General features: G+C 45.3%; 1 protein-coding gene across 1 annotated transcript in view; it reads left to right on the forward strand.

Annotated features, from left to right (window-relative positions):
* Window positions 1–4,414: 4,414 nt before the first annotated feature.
* Window positions 4,415–25,186, forward strand: part of PPP2R2D (protein phosphatase 2 regulatory subunit Bdelta) — a 40,131-nt gene continuing 19,359 nt past the window's right edge. The window contains exons 1-8 of the mRNA XM_077258436.1: window positions 4,415–4,836; window positions 4,922–4,996; window positions 15,902–15,999; window positions 17,172–17,337; window positions 17,657–17,769; window positions 21,352–21,529; window positions 22,735–22,899; window positions 24,553–24,722. Coding sequence (XP_077114551.1) covers window positions 4,830–4,836; window positions 4,922–4,996; window positions 15,902–15,999; window positions 17,172–17,337; window positions 17,657–17,769; window positions 21,352–21,529; window positions 22,735–22,899; window positions 24,553–24,722 — 972 coding nt within the window. The 5' untranslated portion in view covers window positions 4,415–4,829. The remainder of the gene's footprint in view (window positions 4,837–4,921; window positions 4,997–15,901; window positions 16,000–17,171; window positions 17,338–17,656; window positions 17,770–21,351; window positions 21,530–22,734; window positions 22,900–24,552; window positions 24,723–25,186) is intronic.

The following is a 25,186-nucleotide window of genomic DNA, read 5'->3' on the forward strand; positions in this document are numbered from 1 at the left end:
GGAATCGTGGGGTGATGGAATTGTGGGGTTTTATTTTCATGATTTCATTTCCCCCACCCCCCCCATTTTACTGTACATATATTAACACTAGATCTCATCCATTAGAATCAATTTCTCATACTGTTACATTTACGGGCAAATTAAATAAAAAGTTATGGCTTTTGGAAAAAGGGGAAGGAGGGAAAAAATGCAAAAAACATGAAAGTTTTTTTTAAACAATTTGCTCTAAGCTAAAAAAAATGTAAAAGTTCTCCAAAATAAAGATAACTATGTTTATAACATATATAAGTATGTGGCACGTAAAAAGGATGCCATTTGGATGCATATTTGTCGTAGTGATCACTTTAGGTGTTCTGTACTAAACCAGTCGCACGTGGTTTATGAGCACCTGGTCTTTTATATTCCAGGGTTTACGAAGGGGTTTTACTACACCTGTATGATTATTTGTATATGACGGTATGTGCTAGACGTAGGTTTATGCGTGACAGGTGATCAAGCTGCTACAAGTGCTTAAGTGCTGTGTGATTACCTGCATTCCTGCCGACGCTGTGTAATCCCAGGCCCTGATCATCTCTACTTACCACGTCACATGGAATCCTGCAGGGTGGAGCTTGGTCACCTGTAATGATGAGCGAACGTGCCGGGATAAGGTGTTATCTGAGCATGCTCAGGTGCACCCGCCATCATCAATATATAATATTTTGCACGCTTTGCAGCGGTTATGAGCACCTGAATGGAAAATCTCATTAAAGGACTCAGACATAAGTGTAGCTGCTTGAAAAAATTAAGGACAATATCAGGTCATTAAAAGGTGTGATTTGATTTCTATTTAGTGGAGTTGTCTGGGAGATTTTTTCAAATTGGGCTAAGGGCAGGAAATGATAAAAAAATAAAAAATAAATAAAAACGACTTATTAGTTTAAACCCCTCACACACAATTTCAACTGATAGTCCATCAGGGTTGATATCAGATGAATCATTCTTGTGACCGCTGCAGCCAATCAGCCAATGGCCTAAAAGATCATATGACATATTTGCCAGGTCTGTGTATGGACTCAAAAGTGGTGGGGAACAAAGGAACTCAGGCTGAAACAGCAGCAGCTTAAACAGGAAGGAGTAAGATAGGCAAGGAATGGAAGCACCAAGTATAAAGCCACATTCATACATCATGGACCACGGAATGGGCTTAGCCCGCAGCCCTACTGGCGTGTCTCCTGACCTGAGCTACCTGCCTCATTTATTCCCATAGAATATTAGCTCTGGTCAGAATGTTGTGATCAGAGCACCGTCCGTGTTTTGCAGAAATGTGAATTAACTTAGTTCCTTAAAACCAGAAAAGCTCTTTAATCTCCATGTTGTTTCAGGGTTTTACAGATGCAGATGTGGGTACGATCACATAAAGATGTAAATGGGTTGACTAATCTTCTGCATTCAGGAGCACAGTGCTCCCTGATGATTGACAGTTCAGACCAGTGGCGTAAATGTGCTGTACGTTCTCACACGCTGCCAGCAGAGGTAACGTTACCTCTGCAGGAGCAGCATCAGATGAGCACATGGGGACTGAAGCTGAGCACAACCAGCTACAGAGCAGCGCTTGTAGCATTCACTCTTTTGCTTAGGAAATTGCCCACCTCTGCAGACTAGCTTGTCTTTTCCTAGGCAAAAAAGCGAGCGCTGGCAAGCGCGGTTCTGGCCAGCTTAAGTACAACTGCACTCCTCCATCCTAGGCAACGAGCAGTACATGCTAGAATTAAAAATCCATCTGTTCTAGATAATGAATAGGTTTTTTTAAATAGGTAAATTGCAAAGATGTGGTTTTTAAAAGCATAATGCAGTTTTGCCCATTTAAAGGGGTTGTCTACTACTAGGACAACCCCTTCTTAATCTACGGTAAATGTTTGGCCCCGATAAAATAAAAAAGCCTATACTCCCCTCCCGTGCCAGCAGTATCAGCACTCGCGGTTGGCAGGGCTCTCGTGCGGTTGTTGTGACTCCGACGTCCAATTAGCGCTGGCACCACTGTCCCCGCCTTGTTGATTAGAATTTTGTAGTCTAAACTTTAGCTTTGCGTCTAAGATTTTCATTGGGGTGTACTCATTTTTTGCAACATGAACTTGAATGAATTTGTTGGAAAGTTATTTTTGTGTGAACAAAATAAACCTTGTTTGCAATCAATGGCCCATAAATGAGGGAGTATTTTGTAGTTTGTTATCTCAGATAAAAATGTGGATTTTGTGAGGAAACTAAAGGTATTCTGACAAATCTGTTGGGGTGTACTCATTTATGCTGAGCACTGTCATTATACTTTAGTGCATCTTACTACCAGCAACACACAGTGCAAATAACAGTGCTATACACTAGGCAAATAACATTACCACTAATTTGCCTACACAATGCAATAAGGCTACGTTCACACGATCCGTTTTTCACTGCGGATTTTTCCGGTCCTTTTTCGGGGAAATCCGCAGTGGAAAACGGCGGTGCTTCTCTCGGCGGATTTGTGTCCTTTTTCTTCTGCGGATTCCACTGCGGGTTTCCAACTGCAGTTTCCTATTGGTGCTGTTGGAAACCCGCAGCGGAATCCGCTGAAAGAATTGACATGGTACTTCTTTTTTCCGTTGGCAAATCCGCGCGGATTTTCCAGCGAAAAAAAGGATCGTCGGCACAGCGGGTTTTGTTTTCCATAGGGTAACATTGTACTGTACCCTGCATGGAAAACGGCTGCGGATCCGTAGCTGCAATTCCGCTACGGATCCGCAGCAAAAAACGGATCGTGTGAACGTAGCCTAACAGTGCTGCAAACACCAAACAATAAAAATAACAGTCTGTAGTTTTGAAACAGCAGCGCCTTGCATTATAAATACCACTGTACAGAGCCCATATAATATCACCATACAGTGCCCATATAACACCTCCGTACAGTGCCCATATAATACCACCATACAGTGCCCATATAATACCACCAAAAAGTGCCCATATAATACCTCCGTACAGTGCCCATATAATACCACCGTAGTGTGCATATACCACCATACAGTGCCCATATAATACAACCATACAGTGCCCATATAATACCGCCGTACAGTGCCCATATAATACCTCCATACAGTGCCCATATACCACCGTACAGTGCCCATATAATACCACCGTAGTGCCCATATAATACCACCATACAGTGCCCATATACCACCATACAGTGCCCATATACCACCATACAGTGCCCATATAATACCTCCATACAGTGCCCATATAATACCTCCATACAGTGTCCATATAATACCACCGTACAGGGCCCATATAATACCACCGTACAGTGCCCATATAATACCACCATACAGTGCCCATATACCACCGTACAGTGCCCATATACCACCATACAATGCCCATAATACCACCGTACAGTGCTCATATAATACCATAAAGTGCCCATATACCACCATACAGTGGCCATATACCACCATAGTGCCCATATAATACCATAAAGTACCCATATAATACCACTGTACAGTGCCCATATAATACCACCATACAGTGCCCATATAATACCATAAAGTACCCATATAATACCACTGTACAGTGCCCATATAATACCATAAAGTACCCATATACCACTGTACAGTGCCCATATAATACCACCATACAGTGCCCATATAATACCACCAAAAGGTGTTCAGTATTAGGTACCAGGTGCTCAGTGCTAGGTGCTGGGTACCAGGAGCTCAGAAAAAGGTGCTAGGTACCAGGTGCTTGGTACTGGACACCAGGCGCTGGGGCTCTCAGCACTAGGTGTGTACGTGGTACTAGGTATCAGGTGTTCGGTATCTGGTGCAGGGTACCAGGCTGCTCGGTAGTGATGAGGGAGTGTACTCGTTGCCCTGGTTTTCCCGAGCATGCTCAGGTGGTCTCCGAGTATTTGTGACTGCTCGGTAATAAGTTTTCATCTCCTCAGCTGAATGATTTACGGCTATTAGACAGCTTGATTACATGTGGGGATTCCCTAGCAACCAGGCAACCCCCACATGTACTCAGGCTGGCTAGTAGCTGTAAATCATTCAGCTGAGGTGATGAAAACTAAATCTCCGAGCAGTCACAAATACTCGGAGACCACCCGAGCGTGCTCGGGAAAACCAGAGTAACGAGTGCACTCGCTCATCACTGCTGCTCGGTATGAGGTGCAGGGTACTAGGTGCTCGGTACTAGTGCAGCTCCTCGGTGAGTTCCCCCCTGTATAACAGCACCGGTCACCCTATAACCTATAGGAAGAGCAGAAATCTACCAGTCTACCACTCACACGGCGACTTTCCTTTTCCGACAGGAACCTGAAAGATAAGAGCTGAAATCTGATTGGTTGCTATGGAGTCAAATCTCCGCTCTAACGTCTCCATTGTAGCAACCAGCCGCGCTGCTGAGACTTGCGGTTCCCCAGGAGAAGCCCCCGTGTGATGCCCGTGTACCCCGCGTACATTTCCCATAGTGGCCGCTTCTCTCTTATTAACCCGTCCGCGGCCGGAGCTTCCGCCCGGAGCTGAAAGCTTCTCCTGTGTGTGACTAAGCGCCGCGCCCGGCGGCAGGAGGGTTAAATGACGTCACCGAATCATGTCGACGAGCAATGTGCGCCATTTTGAAACCTCATCCCGGAGAAGCCGAGAGCGGCTCCTGAGCACCGCGTCCTGCCCGCCAGTCACCGGCACCGGAGCGGCCCCGGACGGCGCGGACACCCACGGAGACGCATCCTCGGGAGGAGGAGAGTGTGAAGGGCGAAGCCTCCTCGTCCTCCGCCTCCTTGTCAGCGACGCCTGGATTGGGAGGCCTGCTCCTAGAGGGAAGCCATGGCAGGTACCTGGAGGGAGGCTGCGGCCTGCTGCTGCTGCTGCTGCCCGGGACCCGCCGCCTCCTCACCGGCTCTCGTCTTGTCTTGCAGGAGTAGGCGGAGGGAACGATTTCCAGTGGTGTTTCTCCCAAGTCAAAGGTGCCATAGACGAGGATGTGGCCGAAGGTGGGTACAGAGCATGGGATGGGGGGCTGCAGGAACAGAGCATGGGATGGGGGGGCTGCAGGTACAGAGCATGGGATGGGGGGCTGCAGGTACAGAGCATGGGATGGGGGGCTGCAGGTACAGGGCATGGGATGGGGGGCTGCAGGTACAGGGCATGGGATGGGGGGCTGCAGGTACAGGGCATGGGATGGGGGGCTGCAGGTACAGGGCATGGGATGGGGGGCTGCAGGTACAGAGCATGGGATGGGGGGCTGCAGGTACAGAGCATGGGATGGGGGGCTGCAGGTACAGAGCATGGGATGGGGGGCTGCAGGTACAGAGCATGGGATGGGGGGCTGCAGGTACAGAGCATGGGATGGGGGGCTGCAGGTACAGAGCATGGGATGGGGGGCTGCAGGTACAGAGCATGGGATGGGGGGCTGCAGGTACAGAGCATGGGATGGGGGGCTGCAGGTACAGAGCATGGGATGGGGGGCTGCAGGTACAGAGCATGGGATGGGGGGCTGCAGGTACAGAGCATGGGATGGGGGGCTGCAGGTACAGAGCATGGGATGGGGGGCTGCAGGTACAGAGCATGGGATGGGGGGCTGCAGGTACAGAGCATGGGATGGGGGGCTGCAGGTACAGAGCATGGGATGGGGGGCTGCAGGTACAGAGCATGGGATGGGGGGCTGCAGGTACAGAGCATGGGATGGGGGGCTGCAGGTACAGAGCATGGGATGGGGGGCTGCAGGTACAGAGCATGGGATGGGGGGCTGCAGGTACAGAGCATGGGATGGGGGGCTGCAGGTACAGAGCATGGGATGGGGGGCTGCAGGTACAGAGCATGGGATGGGGGGCTGCAGGTACAGAGCATGGGATGGGGGGCTGCAGGTACAGAGCATGGGATGGGGGGCTGCAGGTACAGAGCATGCAGGTAAGGGGCGGGGGTCAGAGTGGAGAAGTATGTGGGTATCTCAGTGCTGGAGGTCTGCAGGTATGGGGGGGTGTCACAGGGGAGAAGTATGGGGGGTGCAGGTCTGCAGGCGTATGGGGGGGGTCTCAGGGCTGGAGGTCTGCAGGTATATGGGGGGGTTGCAGGTTTGCAAGTATAGGAGGGGTCACAGTGCAGAGGTATGGGGGGGTGGCTCGCAGGGCAGAAGTAAGGGGGGTGTGGGGGTGCAGGTCTGCAGGCGTATGGGGTGTCTCAGGGCTGGAGGTCTGCAGGTATGGGGGGTCACAAGGGAGAAGTATCTGGGATGCAGATCTGCAAGCATATGGGGGGGGGGGGGTCCCAGGGCTGCAGGCATGGGGTGCAGATCTGCAGGCGTATGGGGGGTGCAGGTATAGGGGATCACAGTGGGGAAGTTTGGGGGGTGCAGGTCCGCAGGTGTATGAGGGTGGTCTCGGGGCTGGATGTCTGCAGACTTATGGGGGGGTGCAGGTATAGGGAGTCTCAGGGGAGAAGTAAGGAGGGTGTGGGGCTGCAGGCATATGAGTGTGTTCAGGCATGCTGGAGGTCATGGGAGCAGTAAGAGGGGCGCAGGCATGCTGGGAGGGTCACAGGGGAGAAGTAAGGGGGCCACTGCTCCCTGAAATCACAGCAAAGCTGGAACCTGAACACAGAGCTTGGTCCACCGATCTACCCTGTCTGAGGTCGGGGGGCATGTTGGTTTCTATCGCCCCATCCTTTTTATTTCACTTGGCAGCTGCTAACTCCTCTGACTTGAGCGTGCATGTGTTTGAGGGTCACTGGCTATAGCAGGCAAGTGACGGCTAGAGATTAGTGAAGGGCGAGTATACTCGTTGCTCGGGTGGTCTCCAAGTATTTGTTAGTGTTCGGAGATTTAGTTTTCATCGCCTGCAGGTGAATGATTTACAGCTACTAGCCAGCCTGAGTACATGTGGGGGTTGCCTGGTTGCTAGGGAATCCCCACATGTACTCAGCCTGGCTAGTGCTAGTAGCTGTAAATCATTCAGCTGCAGCGATGAAAACTAAATCTCCGAGCAGTCATAAATACTCGGAGACCACCCGAGCAACGAGTACACTCGCTCATGAGTACTAGAGATGCTCACAGATTCCTGCTGTGTGGTTGCTGCACAGGAGCGCGGTCTCTGACCTTACTCCTTCTGTTCTTTTGATCAGAACAGCAGGCCACAGACCACTGACGTGGGAATCGATTCGTGACTAGCTCCAGACAGGACTCTTGAAGGTGTAAGGACATGTTAAAAGTTATTCGCTTTGTCTAAAATGGTTGCAAAGGACTTGTAAAAAAAACAAAAAAAAAAAAACAACTTTGCAATGTACTTGTTATGAGAAAAATGTCATTTTGGGATGTTTTAGTTTTGCGTACTGTGCGTTGCCTAGGTTACCAGCCACTGCTGCAGTGTATTTGCGGCGGCTGGCCTCATAGGCAGGAATCTTACAAGTGAGTTAATAAGCGCTGAGCAGACCTGATCTCTGCGCTCATATGATGCAGAGGGAAAGCTGATTCTCCTTTTAGCATTGGAGCGCGCACAAGTCAGATCACCAACACCTCTGATCTGGAAGGCAGAGGACCAGTGAGCTGCGGGTCAGCAGGATGAGAGAAACCCATATAATAAAACAAATCATTTTGTACCAGTCCTTGTCGCTCCTCTATAACGACCTCTGTCCCTTCCAGTCTCGTCCTCTTATCTCCAGCCACAATGGTCACGACTTACGGGAAGAGACCAGTGGGAACCAATAGGGTGAATATGATTGACTTTAGTTTGTAGTTTTCACCATGTTGAGGGTGTATAAACCCTTTAAGGCTGCTTTCACACACCAGTTTTTTGCCATCAGTCACAATCCGTCGAATGTTGGAAATAAAACGGATCGTCGCAGATTGTGAAAAACTAAAAACTGATGTGATCCGGTTTTTTTTGCTGGATCTGACTAGCTGATCCAGCTAACTGGATCCTAAAAAAACATGGGAGCATGCTCAGTTAAAAAAAACCGAATCCGTCACCGGATTCCGTCATTTGATGGATCCGGCCCCATAGGCTTCCATTCTAGCAAACGATGGACGGCAACGGATCCGTCGCTGTCCGTTTTTTCGACGGACACAAAAACGTTACTATTTCTGTTTTCTCCGGCCGCCGGATAAACAATTTTCAATGGATCTGGCGAAAAACTGATGAAACGTGAGGCAATCCGTCGCTAATACTAGTCTATGAGAAAAACGGATCCGGCGGCAACTTTTGCCGCATCCGTTTTTTTTTTCTAAATTCGCCGGATTTTACTGACGGCAAAAAACTGATGTGTGGAAGCAGCCGAATTCTTTCATAGTTCATTTTTTAGGAAACTTCTATATGAAGAGCTCCTCTATAAGTTTCCATGAAAGATCCTTTCCTCTGCTGAACCTATACGCTGCACCCAGAAATCTGCCATTGGCACAAATACAGAGCGAGACGGCGATCAATACAACGTGTTCTCCAATGAGAAATGCTTCTGTACCAAAATCTTGTGTGCTTCCAGACTGGACAGAGCATTTCGTTAATAAGTGGCTGGGGTATATACACCCATGGCAGATACACTGCAGATATGTTTAGTTTAGGTTTACCAGAACTCCACAACAAGCTCCTAACTGGATCCGCAGCTAAATCAAATAGTCCTGGGGGAAAAAAACCTTGGTTAAAATTGGAGAAAAAAAGGCAAAACGAATAACCCTGCCCCCCACAGCCACCTTTCAGCTGCTCCATTTATTGTCCCTGCATTATTCAACTATCTTTTTCAGGCCAATGGAGAGTTAATGGAGCCGCAGTTCACACACATGTACCAATTGATTCTCCGTTCAAAGAAGGGACCCCTTTTTTTTTTCATTTTAAGTAGTGGTCCTAAATAGCTATCCTGTACATGTGTATCTTAACTCTTGTGTTACTAACTACAGATGCCTATTCACACTAGGGGATGGTGACTGACAATATAGTTCTTAGGTCATCGTACAACATGCTCCCAATGGCAGATAGGTGTATTATCACTGATCATTCAGCCTCCGCACGTGTTAACATGGGACACGGTTTCGGAACCCCTACTTGATCTATGCTATGATATATGCTATGTTTTTGTTTTGCAGTAATAAAGTGCTGCAGCCACATGTAAGCCAATAGCAGACCACTACAAACTACTACTTTCTGTTTAAAAACTCCTTGTGTTTTTTTTTTTGTTACTTAAGGTACCTTTTCTATGTGCTTCTGTGTAGGAAAGTGTGTGTGGCTGAAAAAAAAAATAAAAATAAAGACAATCAGAAATATAATGCTGCAAAGAAAACAATGTAGTTTTTCTGAGCATCTCAAATTATCTCCGTGCACCGCCGGCCGGCCCGTGCACCGCCGGCCGGCCCGTGCACCGCCGGCCGGCCCGTGCACCGCCGGCCGGCCCGTGCACCGCCGGCCGGCCCGTGCACCGCCGGCCGGCCCGTGCACCGCCGGCCGGCCCGTGCACCGCCGGCCGGCCCGTGCACCGCCGGCCGGCCCGTGCACCGCCGGCCGGCCCGTGCACCGCCGGCCGGCCCGTGCACCGCCGGCCGGCCCGTGCACCGCCGGCCGGCCCGTGCACCGCCGGCCGGCCCGTGCACCGCCGGCCGGCCCGTGCACCGCCGGCCGGCCCGTGCACCGCCGGCCGGCCCGTGCACCGCCGGCCGGCCCGTGCACCGCCGGCCGGCCCGTGCACCGCCGGCCGGCCCGTGCACCGCCGGCCGGCCCGTGCACCGCCGGCCGGCCCGTGCACCGCCGGCCGGCCCGTGCACCGCCGGCCGGCCCGTGCACCGCCGGCCGGCCCGTGCACCGCCGGCCGGCCCGTGCACCGCCGGCCGGCCCGTGCACCGCCGGCCGGCCCGTGCACCGCCGCCTGGCCCGTGCACCGCCGCCTGTGTTTCACGGTTGTCTGAATTTGGCCCACAGCCAGTGTGCACCTAGGGCAGGAACTCAGCAGCCGCTTTTCCCTTTGCCTTCGTTGTGACATCCTGGACTAATTGGCCGAGCGACTGTCATGCACTATATATAAATGATGGATCCCGCTCACGCTTTGCCTATAGCATCTTACACCTGGGTGTGTCACTGGGAAGACTTCTTTTTCGTCAGGTTTCACTCAGCATTTTGTTAAATAAAACACTTATCGCGGTATTTGTATTGGTTCTTTTTTCCCAAAACGCTGTATAGAATTGTTGTTTTTTTTATGCTTTGTTAAAGGGCTTGAAAAATGGTAGGAATTAAACGTATAAAAACTTGAAATATAATCAAAAACTTGTAAAATAAAATGCCTAAAAGGCACTGCCTTAACATATTAAAAGCTGTGTTTGTGTAAAGCGGACCCAAGGGTGTGTTTACACTGTAGGGATTTTCGGTTTGGTTTCTGCACCCGCTAATCCTCAGCGAATTGCTGTACAATACCAGTAGATGGAGGTTTTCACCTTGATTATCCCCCATACAGTGTGCAGTGTGCACGTATCACATCTGGCCTCTGCCTATGTCCTCGTTCACAAGGCAGCATATTGCTTCAGTATTTGTAAGCTAAAACCAGGAGGGGGATATTTACAGCTTCCATGCTTGGACCCGCTCTTGGCTTTCTTATAAATACTGAACCTATGTGTCGTCATTAGTCTGCGGAAGGCTTGCATCGCTGTCACATTGTTACTCCACGATGCAATACTGAAGTATTGCTGTGTACCGCACAAGCGACTAAACGATTGTGGACTTGAGTCTTTTATGAGAATAAAAAAAAATGTAGTCACTCCATATTCTCTTCCCCAGCCCCCCCCCCCCCTTTTAAAAGTTAAGAGATTAAAATTAACTGCAAATTAAAGACAAAAAGCATATTGCAGAATTTGAGCTATCAAAATATTGTTTAACCTATGTGGAAATTGTTGCAAAAAAAACCAAAAACCAAGCACCAGAATTGCAGAATTTTTTTTTTTGGTCACCGCAGCACCTAGAAAAATTCAATAAGCAGCAGCATTCAAAACACATGTATCCCCAAAAAGGTACCAACAAAATCTACTGCTCAACGTGCAAAAATAAAAACAGGCCTATACAGAAAAATAAGTTGTGATTCTTGGAAGATGGTGACACAACATTTTTCCTTACGCCACTGAAATATACGGTAATAAAAAAAAAAAATCTATGCATGTGTGGTGTTGCCGTAATCACATTGACCTGGAGAATCATGTTGCCAGGCCATTTTTACTACCCAGTTAACAAAACCCAAAAAACATGAGAATTGTATATATTTTTTTTTTTTTTTAAATGCTTTCTCCTCACTTGCAATTTTGTTCCCTCCAATACTTGATATATGGTAAAATGAATGGCGTCAATCAAAATGACAGCTCGCCAAGCACAAAATAACCCAAGCCCTCATGTGGCTATAAGCGTTTTATAGCTCTGAAAAAAGGGAGGGAAAAAAGAAGGTACGGCTTTACCAATCAGGTTGCTCTTTATACAAGTCTTCAGACATTTATAGCAAATCCTATCAGTATGCTGTGTGTTGTGTTCAGGGAGCGGAGACACTCGGGATCTTGCATTGTTTGGGTGGCATGAGACTACCACTGATGATTTTTGGGAAACTACAAATTTGGATTCTAACTGCCAATGAATTTCTTGACTGGAGACTTGGTAAATAATTCTAAGCAAACCTTTATTAATACAATTGGGTATGTCCATAGGATACTGATATAGTATGGAAAATCAGAGTGGTACCATCAGGGCATTATTGCTCCTATACACATTAGAGGTAGTCCAGTCACCATATTGATGACCTGTCTATAATATAGGTCATCGTTACGCGATCGATTGGGGGTCTAACATCCAGCACTCCCATTGATCAAATGAAAACTGCTTTGGAGGTGACCATATGGAACAAAGCTGTAGATTGCAGCTCCAGTGCGTAGCTGCCACTGCTGGGTACTGCAGAACGGCTCCTATTCTTTTGAATAACATCTGTTAGGTGGGGGTGACGAGTGTACGATCCTTATCCATCTCATATTGATGACCTATCATATGTAAAAACCTCTTTAAACTTCGCTAAACCCACCAGTCATTTGATGTGTGTACATTTTTAGGCTTAATTTATATATGTGTATTTCAGTTTTTCTGTGCTAGTCCTGAAAATAATGGCAGCACATTAAAATTGTACACAATAGGAGTTTGGTAAAATGAGACAACCGTACTGTAAAAAGAGCCTTATCATGTAATAAGATGTTTAAGTACCCTAAAGAGCCCTTTAATTCTGGGGGGAAAAAAGCTTTGTTTTTTTGTTCCCCCTATTGTATTTTTCCAAGAATGACTTGTCAGTGTGTACAATATTCTTTAAGGAATTGGTTTTCAGTATGGTGGAGATCTGACTCCCTGCATCTCCTCTAAGCGGCTGATGGAAGGGGTCCCTTGCTTATCAAGGACAGCGCTGTACTTAAGCAGTCGCTGTGCTCCATAATTGCAAATGCATCTGAGCTGTGATACCAGGTTCCTCCACTACTCAGAGTACAAAACTGTACCTGGTAAATAAGGAAGAGGGGCAGTGATTAGTCCCCCAGCTTTCTGATGGTTAAAACTGTACTATCAGAATAAACGTGTCAAGATAATTTATTTACTTGCTAGTAAACACTGCAGTTGAGCATTTCAACTGTGCCTCCTTCAATTGACCCTGTGCCACTGATTCTGAAACTTTTTTTTTTTTGTCCTCTTCCTGCTCCCCTCCATTACAAAGTTATGCACGCTCTCCACATTTTCCCTTCAATTAACTGTGCATACGCCATGGAATTTCTCTGGGTCTTTCATTGGCCAACGTCAGAGGAGAAAAAGCAAAGTTGTCAGAGGGGGGGAGGCAAACGCCTACAGAAAAGGTCACCGCTGCAGCCTGGCTCAGTGCACTCTTGAGTTTAGATTTCTCATGTAAACGCTGAGGCCCTGCGGTCACTGCATTGGAGCACATGAGTACTAGCGCTGGAGAGCCAGAGCGCCAGAACCAACTGCTCGCCAGCACACTAATAACAGGAAAGGACACAGCGCCTATGGAGTTCATAGCATGTTCACATGAGACAAATTCCGACTCAGATCACTCTGAGCCAGGCTGTAGCCATGACCTTCTCTGTGGGCGTTTACTTTCCCCCCCCCTCTATGGTGCATCCGTGACTTGCTTGGCCAGGGTCATAGAGGAGAGAAAGCAGTTGCCCAAAGGGAGTTTCTGTGGTATAAATCCAGTTGGTTCAAGGTCAGGTGTGCACATTTGGTGCTCTTTATTTCCATTGGTGTACAGCTTTAGAATGTAGAGGCACAAAGAAAAAAGACCTCCAGAATCAGTGGAGCATCAGCAATTGGAGAAGGTACGGTACTCTTTTTTAATAAACAGCTGATGGGAGAGCGCTGCACTCACCGCTCCTCCTTCCATTATCTGTCTGCTAGGAATCTATGGTGGGGCATTCAGAATAAGCATCTGGATTATTAAATATTCAAAAAGCAAATTTCTGTCATTCTGCACATTCCCTTGGTTTATGACATTGATGCGAGTCGTCTTATCCAGGTCCTCTGTCTCTTTTCTTCACATCTAATATTGAGAGCAGGGTGTGTAGCCTCTTGACTTCACTGAGGTTATAATTTTGTGGGTGGTAATAAACCTGCAGCACCACAATGTGCTTTGTCTTCTCGTTTTTCGTCTATTACAGAGGCAGGAGACATGCCCGGGTTTGTATTGTTGTTTTATTGCCTTTGGAGTCTATGACTTGGCACTATATATAGCGATCTAACCTGATGCGTTTCTCAGTTGAATCTCTGACAACAGATACAAGGTGTTTGATGAGAACTGGAATTTGCAAAATGCTCCTTCTGCTGACAGCTTTGTCCCACCACCTCATACACATTCACGCTCAGTTCAGCCAGGTGTGCGTGTAATAACAATGGGAAGAGGGAGTACGCCGCTGCCAAAACTTGTGGCAGATCGATCTGAAGTGGTTGTAATATTTCTGCAGACACCAATACATTCATGTGGAGAAACCATGTATTCTGCAACAAATTTGCCAGCATATTTCTAAAGGGAGTCTATCGTCCCCTAAAACAAGATTTAAATTACTTTACAGTCCTATAAGTGACTTAGTCCCTATAAAACTTATTCCTACTTTATAGACTTTCTTTAGTTTTTTACCTAATGTAAATGAGGGCCCCTTTGCGCACCGTTCCATTCACTGATTCAACATGAGTGCTTCCCCTTAGCTTGGTTGATGGCACTTGCTTGTTCAGGTTAATCACTGCCTGAATTGAATCCCTGTCCAGGCACATTTTCACTTACACTGCGGGAAACAAACAAGTGCACAAACACACATCCGTCTCCTGTCTGCAGCCCCTGATACTGTGTGATCTTGTGTCCAGCGTGTGGGCGCGACAGGCAGGAAAGGGTGATGGCCGCACTGTGTGGTATGCAGCGTGATAATTGAGAGGATGTCAAGGGTTCACCGAGGGCTTCTAAAATCTATACTGCATGTATGAATTTTATTGGGGTAAACTATAAAAAAAATATATATATATATATATTTATATTAGCCTTAGGCTCTTCTTATCTTGGTGACTTGATGGATGAACGCTCTGTGGGACAATCAAAGGAGTGCAAGACTAGATAGGTCAACCAGGGCCTTCTCCGCTGTTATCTTGATAGTATCAAGCCATTGGGTTGCTGGTCTTCCTCTTCGCCTTGTTCCTTCTATTTTCTGACCGTGATGTCCTTCTCCAGTGATTGCTGTCTTTGTATGATGTCTAGGGTAACCAAATCTTAAAGGACTGTATAAGTAGTTTACCGTATATACTTGTGTATAAGCCAACCCGAGTATAAGCCGAGGCACCTAATTTTGCTACGAAAAACTGGGAAAACTTATTGACTCGAGTATAAGCTGGGTATGCGTTTTCCCCTCATCCCTATCCTGATATGCATGGCTCTTCATCTCTGTCCTTGTCTGCATGGCTCCCCGTCCTTGTCTGCATGGCTCTTCATCATCCCTATAAAGAAAAAAACAAAAACCACCTACTTACCTTCCCTGCACGCCCTCGCTGCATCTCATTCCGATGCCAGCAGCTCTTCCGGCCGAGTGATCACACACAAGTGCTGAAAAACACGAGTATATACGGTAAATTGAACTTTTGGTGGGACTGACTCCCTTTTCATATTAAAGGGGTGCTGCTGGGATGTCATGTCCTATGGGCATATTTATTTTGAATTTTCTATGTATTCTAGCTATAATCTCATAGGCAAGTGTTTGTATAGCTAGCTTGCTTATTGACAGTGCTCCCATCTATCCCAAAAATTTGACTTCGAAAAGTTCCAGTGGAATATGTGCCACTGTCAGAGTACAATTCACAGGCAAGGTGGAATCGTCCACTGTTGGAATAAACCTTTAACATGACTTGTACATTGAGGATGGTCCAATCTGCAGAAAATAATGTGCTTGCCGCAGAGAAAACCCCGATTTAGATTATTATTTATTATAACTGGTTTACAAGAAACCCAATCTCATAAAGTCTGAACACACTTGTGAGGACAATATTCACACACAATGTCTGATGCCGGCTGCATTTTCTAGATGCTAAGATAGAAGTTGGATTTCTGTCTGCGCCTTTCCTCTTCATGCTCTTTTCTAGCTATCCCATTCATGATGGAGTGCCAAGCATCCCTTTCTCCATACTTGTGCGGAGCCCATGCCCAAAGATATTTGTGCATGTGCACCCACCTTTATTGCGGCAGCTCCGGTGAGATGGGGCTGCTCTCGGATCACATAGCAATAACCTGCTGATAAAGCATGTATTGTTATCCCAAATACATTTTTGGTAATGATTTCAATGGCGGATGCCATCATCTTCCCTCGTCTGTTTTCTACAGTTATATTTGTGGGAACCTTTTCTTCATTCTCTCCCTGTTGTCTCCTTCTACAGCTGATATTATTTCCACTGTCGAGTTCAACTTTTCTGGAGACTTATTAGCGACAGGCGACAAAGGAGGAAGAGTCGTCATATTCCAAAGGGAACAAGAGGTTTGTCTTAAGTTTGCCTAATGTGATGACGTCCTGCGGATTTATAGCTTTTTAATTCATACTTTTCATTGCTGTAGCTGTCTTGTAGCTGTCTTTCAGTATAAATCTAGTTAAAGGGGCATTACAGTCTGCAAAAATGATGTCCAAATCCCCTGACTAGGTGGTGATTTACGTTGTGTGCACACCAATCACCAGATCGCGGGACTTGTATCCCTACCAGTTGAATGAAATGGCTACTCGCACGCACTCCATTTACAGTCTACGGGCCTGAAGAAGCACTTTATTATCAGAATTGTCACTCCATAGACTATGAAAGACGTGGCCGGGCACATGCCCGAACTACCACCGCATTCAACTCCTGTTGGGCCAGTGGTGAACGGTGGAGCGTTGGGAGTCCCCTACATGGAATCCATACCGATCTTATAATTATCCATCTGATAGGTGATAATTAGTGATGAGCGAACGTGCTGGGATAAGGTGTTATCTGAGCATGCTCTTGTGCTCAAAATGTATTCGTCCGCCCGCTGCATTTCTCGCAGCTGTTCAACAGCCGCAATCCATGCAGGGACTGCCTGTTTGTTAGGTGATCTTTGCATTCAGGTGCGCGGACTCTAACGTGGTATTAGAGAACACTGCAGTACCTCGGTTAGTACATGAGCATGCTCTGATGACACTTTATCCATCATTAGTGATCTTTATGCGTGTGTTTCAGTTACTAAATTTGTTTTCCTCATGCAACAATTTGTGTCCCAATGTATCTAAAATAACCTATAAACAATTTTTATATAGGTCCTGATTAAAACGTTCCTTTGTCTCCATGAGCACAGCACTGTGTAATCTTATCTTATAGAGTCTTCCTTATCTGTCCCCTAAATTTTGCCGACCACCCAGGGTAACATAGATGGAAAAGACAGCAACTACATTGTTGTCTTACCATGGAGATGCATTTTTCTGCACGGGAGCTGAAGAAAAGCAGAAACTTTTAAACCTAAATCTATTTGAAACTTACTTTTTTTTTTTTTTTGCTTTGTTTTTTTTTTTTTTTTTCTTTTCATGTGTTGAGTCAATGAACAAAAATGGTCGGGATGAATGGTTTTGCATGAAATTCTAATCTGGGCTCGCATGTATTATGACTGCATACTTTACATGTTTTATGTCATTCTTCCCACCAGAGTAAAAGCCGTCCGCATTCTAGGGGTGAATACAATGTTTACAGCACCTTTCAGAGCCATGAACCTGAATTTGACTACTTAAAAAGTCTAGAAATTGAAGAGAAAATTAACAAAATTAGGTGGTTGCCACAGCAGAACGCTGCCCATTTTCTCCTTTCTACCAATGGTAAGTAGATTTGTGAATCATTTCAATGTTCCTGAGCCAAGGTGGCGTCTGATGCCTTCATTAGAGGGTGAAGCGTCCTATTAGCAGGATTCCCAGCAGAGCTGTGGCAGGGCCCAGTGACGTCCTGCAGTCATGAGGTCACGGGCTGTACAGTCATACGTCTCATTCCAGTCTTATTACTAATCACACGTTTTTCTTGTAATTAATCATCAGTTAATGAACTTCTTGTTTCGGTGTCTATAAAAAGTTATTGATTCTGTTATAAAAATGCGATCTCAGTGAGGACACTTCATTTGATTATTACATGGTTTCTTTCCAGACAAGACTATAAAGTTGTGGAAAATTAGTGAACGGGATAAAAGGGCCGAAGGTTACAACCTGAAAGACGAAGATGGCAGATTACGCGATCCTTTTAGAATCACTTCTCTACGGGTAAACGATTGCATGGATTTAGACACTTAGCATTTTCTCTTTCGCTTCATTGGGGGATACACTTTTTTTTTTTTTCTTTCTGAAGACTGTAGTTGGTCTCAGAAATTTTTTTTGACTGAATCAAAGGGGATGCTAACTTTTTTTACGGCTCAAAAGTGATACCTTCCTCATCAATTGCCCTGCTGTACTTGTTTTGATGCCTGCTTGGTCTTTCCAAGGCTCTATTTCCTGGTCCCTCGCAGGAAATGACTGCTCAGCCAATCACCGGCCATCAGTGATCTACCTAGCCAGGGATTGGCTGCAGGAGGAAAATCATTCACTGTAGCAGGAAGGGACCACTTATTGTAGCTCGGGCACCAATGGAATAGGAGGAAAATATCACTTTTTGTGTTTTTTTTTTTGTTTGTTTTTTTTTTACTATTTTTATCAGTGGTTTTTCTTTAGCATAGGCTGTGAATATTAGATTGGTGAGAGTCCAGCTTTCAGCTCCCCAACCAATCATCTGATGAAAAGGGCAGAGGCAGAGCCTCACCAGTTGGCGCCATGTCTCCTTTAATATGTACCAGGAAAATCGCTGTACATTTTTAATATAGTTTCTAGTATTGTAGCTCAGCCTCAATGATATGAGACTGGGGAGCATAGAGCTGCCATATCTGACAAAGCCACCACAAGTGTCACAGCCCCTTCAGGTAACCTATCGGGGACGATTCAGACCCCCCCCCCCCTCCGCAATGAATGGCCTTTGTTAATGCTAAGAGTGGTTTCTTTCAGGAACAGCAGCACCAATGTCTGAGTTGTATCTAGTGTTGTAGCTCATCACCATTGAAGCAAATACAGCTGTACTGCAATGCCATGCATGACCTGTAGACAGCTGTCGAGCCATGTTCATTTCAGAAAAAAAGCATATTCTGAATCCGTAAAAGCAAAAAACTGGAGGGTGTCCAAAAAGTGGAAGATGTAGGAAGTTTCATTACTTGTGCATGTCAAGGAAAATGCTGGATAGATCACGTAGATCCCACAGCTGCCACCCATTTATCAAGGAACCGACGGGGGGGAATCGCAGATTTCCCGGCTGGTACCAATATGTAACAAAGAACAACACGCCACTGCCTCCAGTCGTCAGGACAACTGCATGTGACGAGTAGTGTTGAGCATTCCGATACTGCAAGTATCGGGTATCGGCCGATACTTGCTGTATCAGAATTCCGATACCGAGATCCGATATTTTTGTGATATCGGGTATCGGTATCGAAACAACATTAATGTAAAAATGTGTAAAAGAGAATTAAAATAAAAAATATTGCTATACTCACCTCTCCGACGCAGCCTGCACCTTACCGAGGGAAGCGGCAGCGTTCTTTGTTTAAAATTCGCGCTTTTCTTTCCTTTACGTGAGTCCCGGCTTGTGATTGGTTGCGTGCCGCCCATGTGACCGGGACGCAACCAATCACAGCAAGCCGTGACGTAATTTCAGGTCCTTCAGGATTTTAAAATTACGTTCCGGCGTTGTGATTGGTTGCGTCGCAGTCACATGGGCGACGCAACCAATCACAGCAAGCCGTGACGTAATTTCAGATCCTTAAGGATTTTAAAATTACGTCCCGGCTTTGTGATTGGTTGCGTCGCAGTCACATGGGAGACGCAACCAATCACAAGCCGTGACGTCACGGGAGGCTGGACACGCGCGCATTTTAAAATGGGCGCGTGTCCAGCCTCCCGTGACGTCCCGGCTTGTGATTGGTTGCGCCGCGGTCAACCAATCACAAGCCGGGAGGCTGGACACGCGCGCATTTTAAAATGCGCGCGTGTCCAGCCTCCCGTGACGTCACGGCTTGTGATTGGTCCGCGTCCCGGCAACATGGCCGCCATTAACCAATCACAGCAAGCCGTGACGTAATTTCGTCACGGCTTGCTGTGATTGGTCCGCGTCCCGGCAACATGGCCGCCCTGACCAATCACAAGCCGGGACTTCACGTAACCAAGTAAAAGCGCGAATTTTAAACAAACAACGCTGCCGGTTCCCTCGCTGAGGTCCAGGCTGCGTCGGACAGGTGAGTATAGCGATATTTTTTATTTTAATTCTTTCTTTTACACATTTATATGGATCCCAGGGCCTGAAGGAGAGTTTCCTCTCCTTCAGACCCTGGGAACCATCAGGAATACCGTCCGATACTTGAGTCCCATTGACTTGTATTGGTATCGGGTATCGGTATCGGATTGGATCCGATACTTTGCCGGTATCGGCCGATACTTTCCGATACCGATACTTTCAAGTATCGGACGGTATCGCTCAACACTAGTGACGAGTGATAGACAAAATATATACCCAACTGGTGCCGTCATTGCCAACTCCACAATAACAAAAAGAACTACTAGCTGTCACCACCAATTATGTATACAGGTCGATTGGACACCCGTTACAGCGTATTGCTTCAGCGGTGCGGTTTATAGAGCAAGAGGAATACAGCTATTACTTATTTATATAATTCAAAATGTGTTTTATAAAAATATACAAAAAAAATAGAAGAACGGTACTAAACCTGATGTTGCAGAGTTGGCTCTGACTTTTGTGAAGGGGAGCTCTTCGTTTTTGGGGGATAACTACAGAACCACTGCGCACAGTCTCTCAGGACTGATAATGATCATAGTTTGGCATTTGCTTATATTAACACAAATCATGCCCACCTACCTCCCCTTCAGTGACTCCTAAAAGGGCTGGTCAGAGATGTGACTCGTTCTAGAAAATTATGGGATCTCCAACTTCCACAGCATCTTCGTCCCAGGCAGGGGAGATATTAGTCATGTTTCCAATCACAATTTTACCTTTCAATAGATAGGAGACATGGCATGGATAGCATAATTCATCTGACTATTTTAATTTGGAGGTGCACTGCTCCGGCAACAATCCAGTGACATAAGACAATGCTTTACGTTCGTCATGTCAAAAAGGTCTTTCATAACTGTAGGACCCTTGCTGTTCATAAAAATAATCATAACTGGATTAAAACAAAGGCACCCAAAGTAATCTTTTCTTTCTGTTCAAGCTGAGGTGGTAGTTACCAGCCATAAATCTATCCCGTATCACAAAATTGCTGTCGGCCCTGCCTGGTCTGCGATCCATCAGATTATCCTCTTTAATTACCTGTTCACATCAGGAGGAATCCACTTGCACTAGGGTCATCTGGAGGTCATTGCCTTGCTTCAATATTCACCATCAGCTATGAAATGGTTTATAGATTGTACAGGTACATCTGACAGTATAGTTCTTCTGTGACACTTGGACTACAAATGCTAAACAAATATTATCAAGTTTGAAAATGGCCTTGCAAGGTGCAGCTAATTAATGCCCCTTTCTACCTGGGACATATTATCCTTTCGACAGGCTGAGGGAAAAAAATCCAAGCTTTTAATCTGAACTCTTCATTAAGGAACTTCTTTTTTTTTTTTTTTTTTTTGTCCTACTGCCTCTTAAATCTGCATTGTTAAGGTCTACTAGTTACCATAGTCTTTTTTTGTTTGTTTGTTTTTGTTTAGGTTTTTTTTTCTGTTATACTTATTACACTTTTTCCTTTTCTATACTAGGTGCCAATATTGAAGCCCATGGACCTAATGGTTGAAGCAAGTCCACGAAGGATATTTGCAAATGCACATACATATCACATAAACTCTATTTCAGTAAATAGCGATCACGAAACTTACCTCTCTGCAGATGACCTGAGAATTAATTTATGGCATTTAGAAATTACAGATAGAAGTTTTAGTATCCTTTTCTTTTGAAAACAGATCTTGTGTGTACTAAATATATAAAATTTATATATCTTTTTTTCTACATCTCTGAAGCAAAAAATCATTTTGTAAACTTTTTTTTACTAATTGTTGTTGATCAATTGCGTTCCGGTTCTTGAGACTCCACCGATCACTGCAGCTTCTGCATGGGCACGCAAACAGATCTAAATATTAACTGCGTCTGTCCACCTCACTTTTCACAGAGAATTTTGTAATGCTTTTTTGCCTCCTAAAACAGCATTTTGATTTAAGGATTTAAAAAAAAAAAAAAAAAAAAATCGCCCACTCAAAAAGCTCTTCAGAAAAAGAAAACGTGCCATCGGAGCTTTTCTTGAAGCAGTTTCCTTTTGAAAAGCTCTTTTTTTTTTTTTTTTTTTTTAAGAAGTGTGCATATACCCTTTAAAACCAAGATTACTTATATTTTATTTATGAATGCAGAAAATCTGGCGAAGGCTCTATTCCCACTTTTCTCAATCGTTGTTACATTCTTTTTTTCATAGATCTGGGTTCCATTTTTATACATATCTCAACTTACCCGGAATACTGCATGTAGGTGATGAGTGTGAGATCCCTGGGTGCACAGCTCATATATAAGGGGTCCCGAGTTCATTATTTGTCTGGAGCAGGGACAGATTGCGTGCCTTGTCCATCCATTCATTGACCGTTGATCGCTTGGCTGTCAGTCTCCGTCCTCCGTGTAGACTTTTCGTAATGTTGCAGTGCGCACGCATGCTTGCAATTCTTTTCCAATTGGCTCCTCGTTCTTGCGATTGGTTAGGGACCCCAGCACGCGGACACTAATGTCCACCAAAGTAATGTGATCTTTGTACAATTTCTTTAGATTAGAGGAAGCTATTATAAGTCATCTTCATGTGATGTAGGCTAGTGTGATCCGAGGCAAACCTTAGTGATTGTGCGATGCCAAGTGTACTATGCATAAATGTTTTGCCCCAAAAAGACATCGAAACCAGTCAAATCATTGATAATGACAGTAGATGACGCTACCTTTCCCTGTATGGTAAAGAGAGTGGATTCTTAAGTGTAAATTTCCTTTAAAAAAACAAAAAACACTCTTGGTTGATATAATTTAAAGCTGCATTAACCTTTAGTAAAAAGCACAAGATTGTGTCTTTTTTTTTTTTTTCTACCTGGAAGGAAAGACCTTAACCACATTGCCAGACATTGTAGATATTAAGCCTGCTAATATGGAGGAATTGACAGAAGTCATCACCGCTGCTGAATTCCACCCGCACCAATGTAACGTGTTCGTCTACAGCAGTAGCAAAGGAACAATTAGACTTTGTGACATGCGGGATTCTGCGCTCTGCGATAGACATTCAAAATGTAAGTACATGGTTCTCAATAGAATTAGATTTTGTGTATTAACCCCCTCCATGACCGATCACATATTTATATCATCAGCCCTGTCCCTACCGTCGATGCGGGCTCACGCTGAATTAATCAGCCATCAAGTGCCTCTAAATCCGTGGGTGGATCAGAGATCAACCTGCAGTTGTTAATCACTTAAATGCCGCTGTCAATCTTTGACAGCGGCATTTAATGCCTGCAGACAGTTCGTCATTGATCCCTCCAACATAACGAGAAAAAAATATAAATGCCAGAAATCCTTTATTTTATTTTTTTTTCATCGCCACAACATTGCAATAAAAGGCGATCAAAACATTGTGTTTACCCAAAAATGGTATAAGTAAAAACGTCAGCTCGGGTCGCGACAAATAAGTCCCGAACACAGCCCCTGATCCTAAAAAAATTAGAATGTTCAGGTCTTCGAAAATTGAGACAAAAGCGAAAATAATTACCGTATTTTCCGGCGTATAAGACTACTTTTTAACCCCTGAAAATAATCTCAAAAGTCGGGGGTTGTCTTATACGCCAGGTACTGCGTGTGTTCAGGGAGCGGTCCTGTATGGTTCCCAGGATCTGGAGGAGAGGAGACTCCTTCAGGCCCTGGGATCCATATTCATGTAAAAAAAAAAAAAATATGGATATACTTACCCTCCGACGGCCCGCGGCTCTCAGCGGTGCAAGCGGCAGTCTCCGTTCCTAAGGATGCATTGAGCAAAGGACCTTCAATGACGTCATGTGACCGGTCACACGACTGCGACGTCATCGAAGGTCCTTCGCTCAATGCATCCTTAGGAACGGAGGCCGCCGCTTTCACCGCTGAGAGCCGCGGGCCATCGGAGGGTAAGTATATCCTTTTTTTTTTTTTACATGAATATGGATCCCAGGGCCTGAAGGAGTCTCCTCTCCTCCAGACCCTGGGAACCATCCGCACCGCACACGCCGTATAAGATGACTGGGCGTATAAGATGACCCCCGTCTTATTCGGCGAGTATATCCCAAACTCCATATTTTAAGTTGGGGGTCGTCTTATACGCCCAGTCGTCTTATACACCAGAAAATACGGTGGTATTTTTTTATATATATTTTTTTACACAAGTTCTGAATTATTTTTTTTATCACTTAATAAAATAAAAAAAAACTACATGTTTGGTATCTGTATACTCGTACTGACCTGGGGAATTATTTCCAGGTCCATTTTACTATATAATGAACATGATAAATGAAAAAACCATCGTGGAATTGCACTTTTTTTGCAATTTCACTGCACTTGGAATTTTTTTTCCTGTTTTCCAGTACACCATGTGGCAGAAAGGAAAATATCATTCAAAAGTACGACTCGTCCCGCCAAAAAAACAAGCCCTCATACGGCTATGTGGCTGGAAAAATAAAAAAGTTATTGCTCTTGGAAGAATGGGAGAAAAAAAAACGGCAAATCGCTGAAGGGCTTGGAGAAAATTGTTTGTTTTTTTTCAATCTGGGTCAATAGAGGGGATGTGATAATGACAATCATTCGATGGGAAATACTGAATTGTATTGTTGAACACAATCTTTAATTTTTTTATAATATTTTGTTCAATCTTGAGCCATCTTTCAGAGGTTATGTAGTCTTGTTTTGTTTTTTCTTTTCAGTTTTTGAGGAACCTGAAGACCCGAGCAGCAGATCATTTTTCTCTGAAATCATCTCTTCGATATCTGATGTCAAGTTCAGTAACAGCGGTCGCTACATGATGACAAGAGATTACTTGTCTGTCAAAGTGTGGGATCTCAACATGGAGAGCAGACCAGTAGAAACATATCAGGTTTGCTTTAAAACTTTTTTTTTTTTTTTTGTGCGTGCAGATGATGGCTACCATTAGGGAATGTGGACAGTTTTTTTGGGGGGGAGCAGCGGAGTCTTCTCCCAAAAAAGTCTGAAAAATCACTAAAAAAAACAATTTTTCCTATTCAGTCTAAAAATAAATACATTTAAAATTTTAAAAATGGGGATTTTTGTGTACTCACCGTAAAATCCTTTTCTCTGAGCCATTCATTGGGGGACACAGACCATGGGTGTATGCAGATGCCACTAGGAGGCTGACACTTAAGTGATACAAAGAGAGTTAGCTCCTCCCCTGCAGTATACACCCTCCTGCTGGCTCTCAGCTACCCAGTTCGGTGCAAAAGCAGTAGGAGATCAAAAACAACATATGAGCGTATAGCATGTCATATTATATTTGAGAGTATAGCATGTCAAATTATATAACAAACATAAGCTAATAACAGG

Source organism: Ranitomeya variabilis, chromosome 4, assembly GCF_051348905.1.
Source record: "Ranitomeya variabilis isolate aRanVar5 chromosome 4, aRanVar5.hap1, whole genome shotgun sequence".
In the NCBI taxonomy this organism is placed as follows: domain Eukaryota; kingdom Metazoa; phylum Chordata; class Amphibia; order Anura; family Dendrobatidae; genus Ranitomeya; species Ranitomeya variabilis.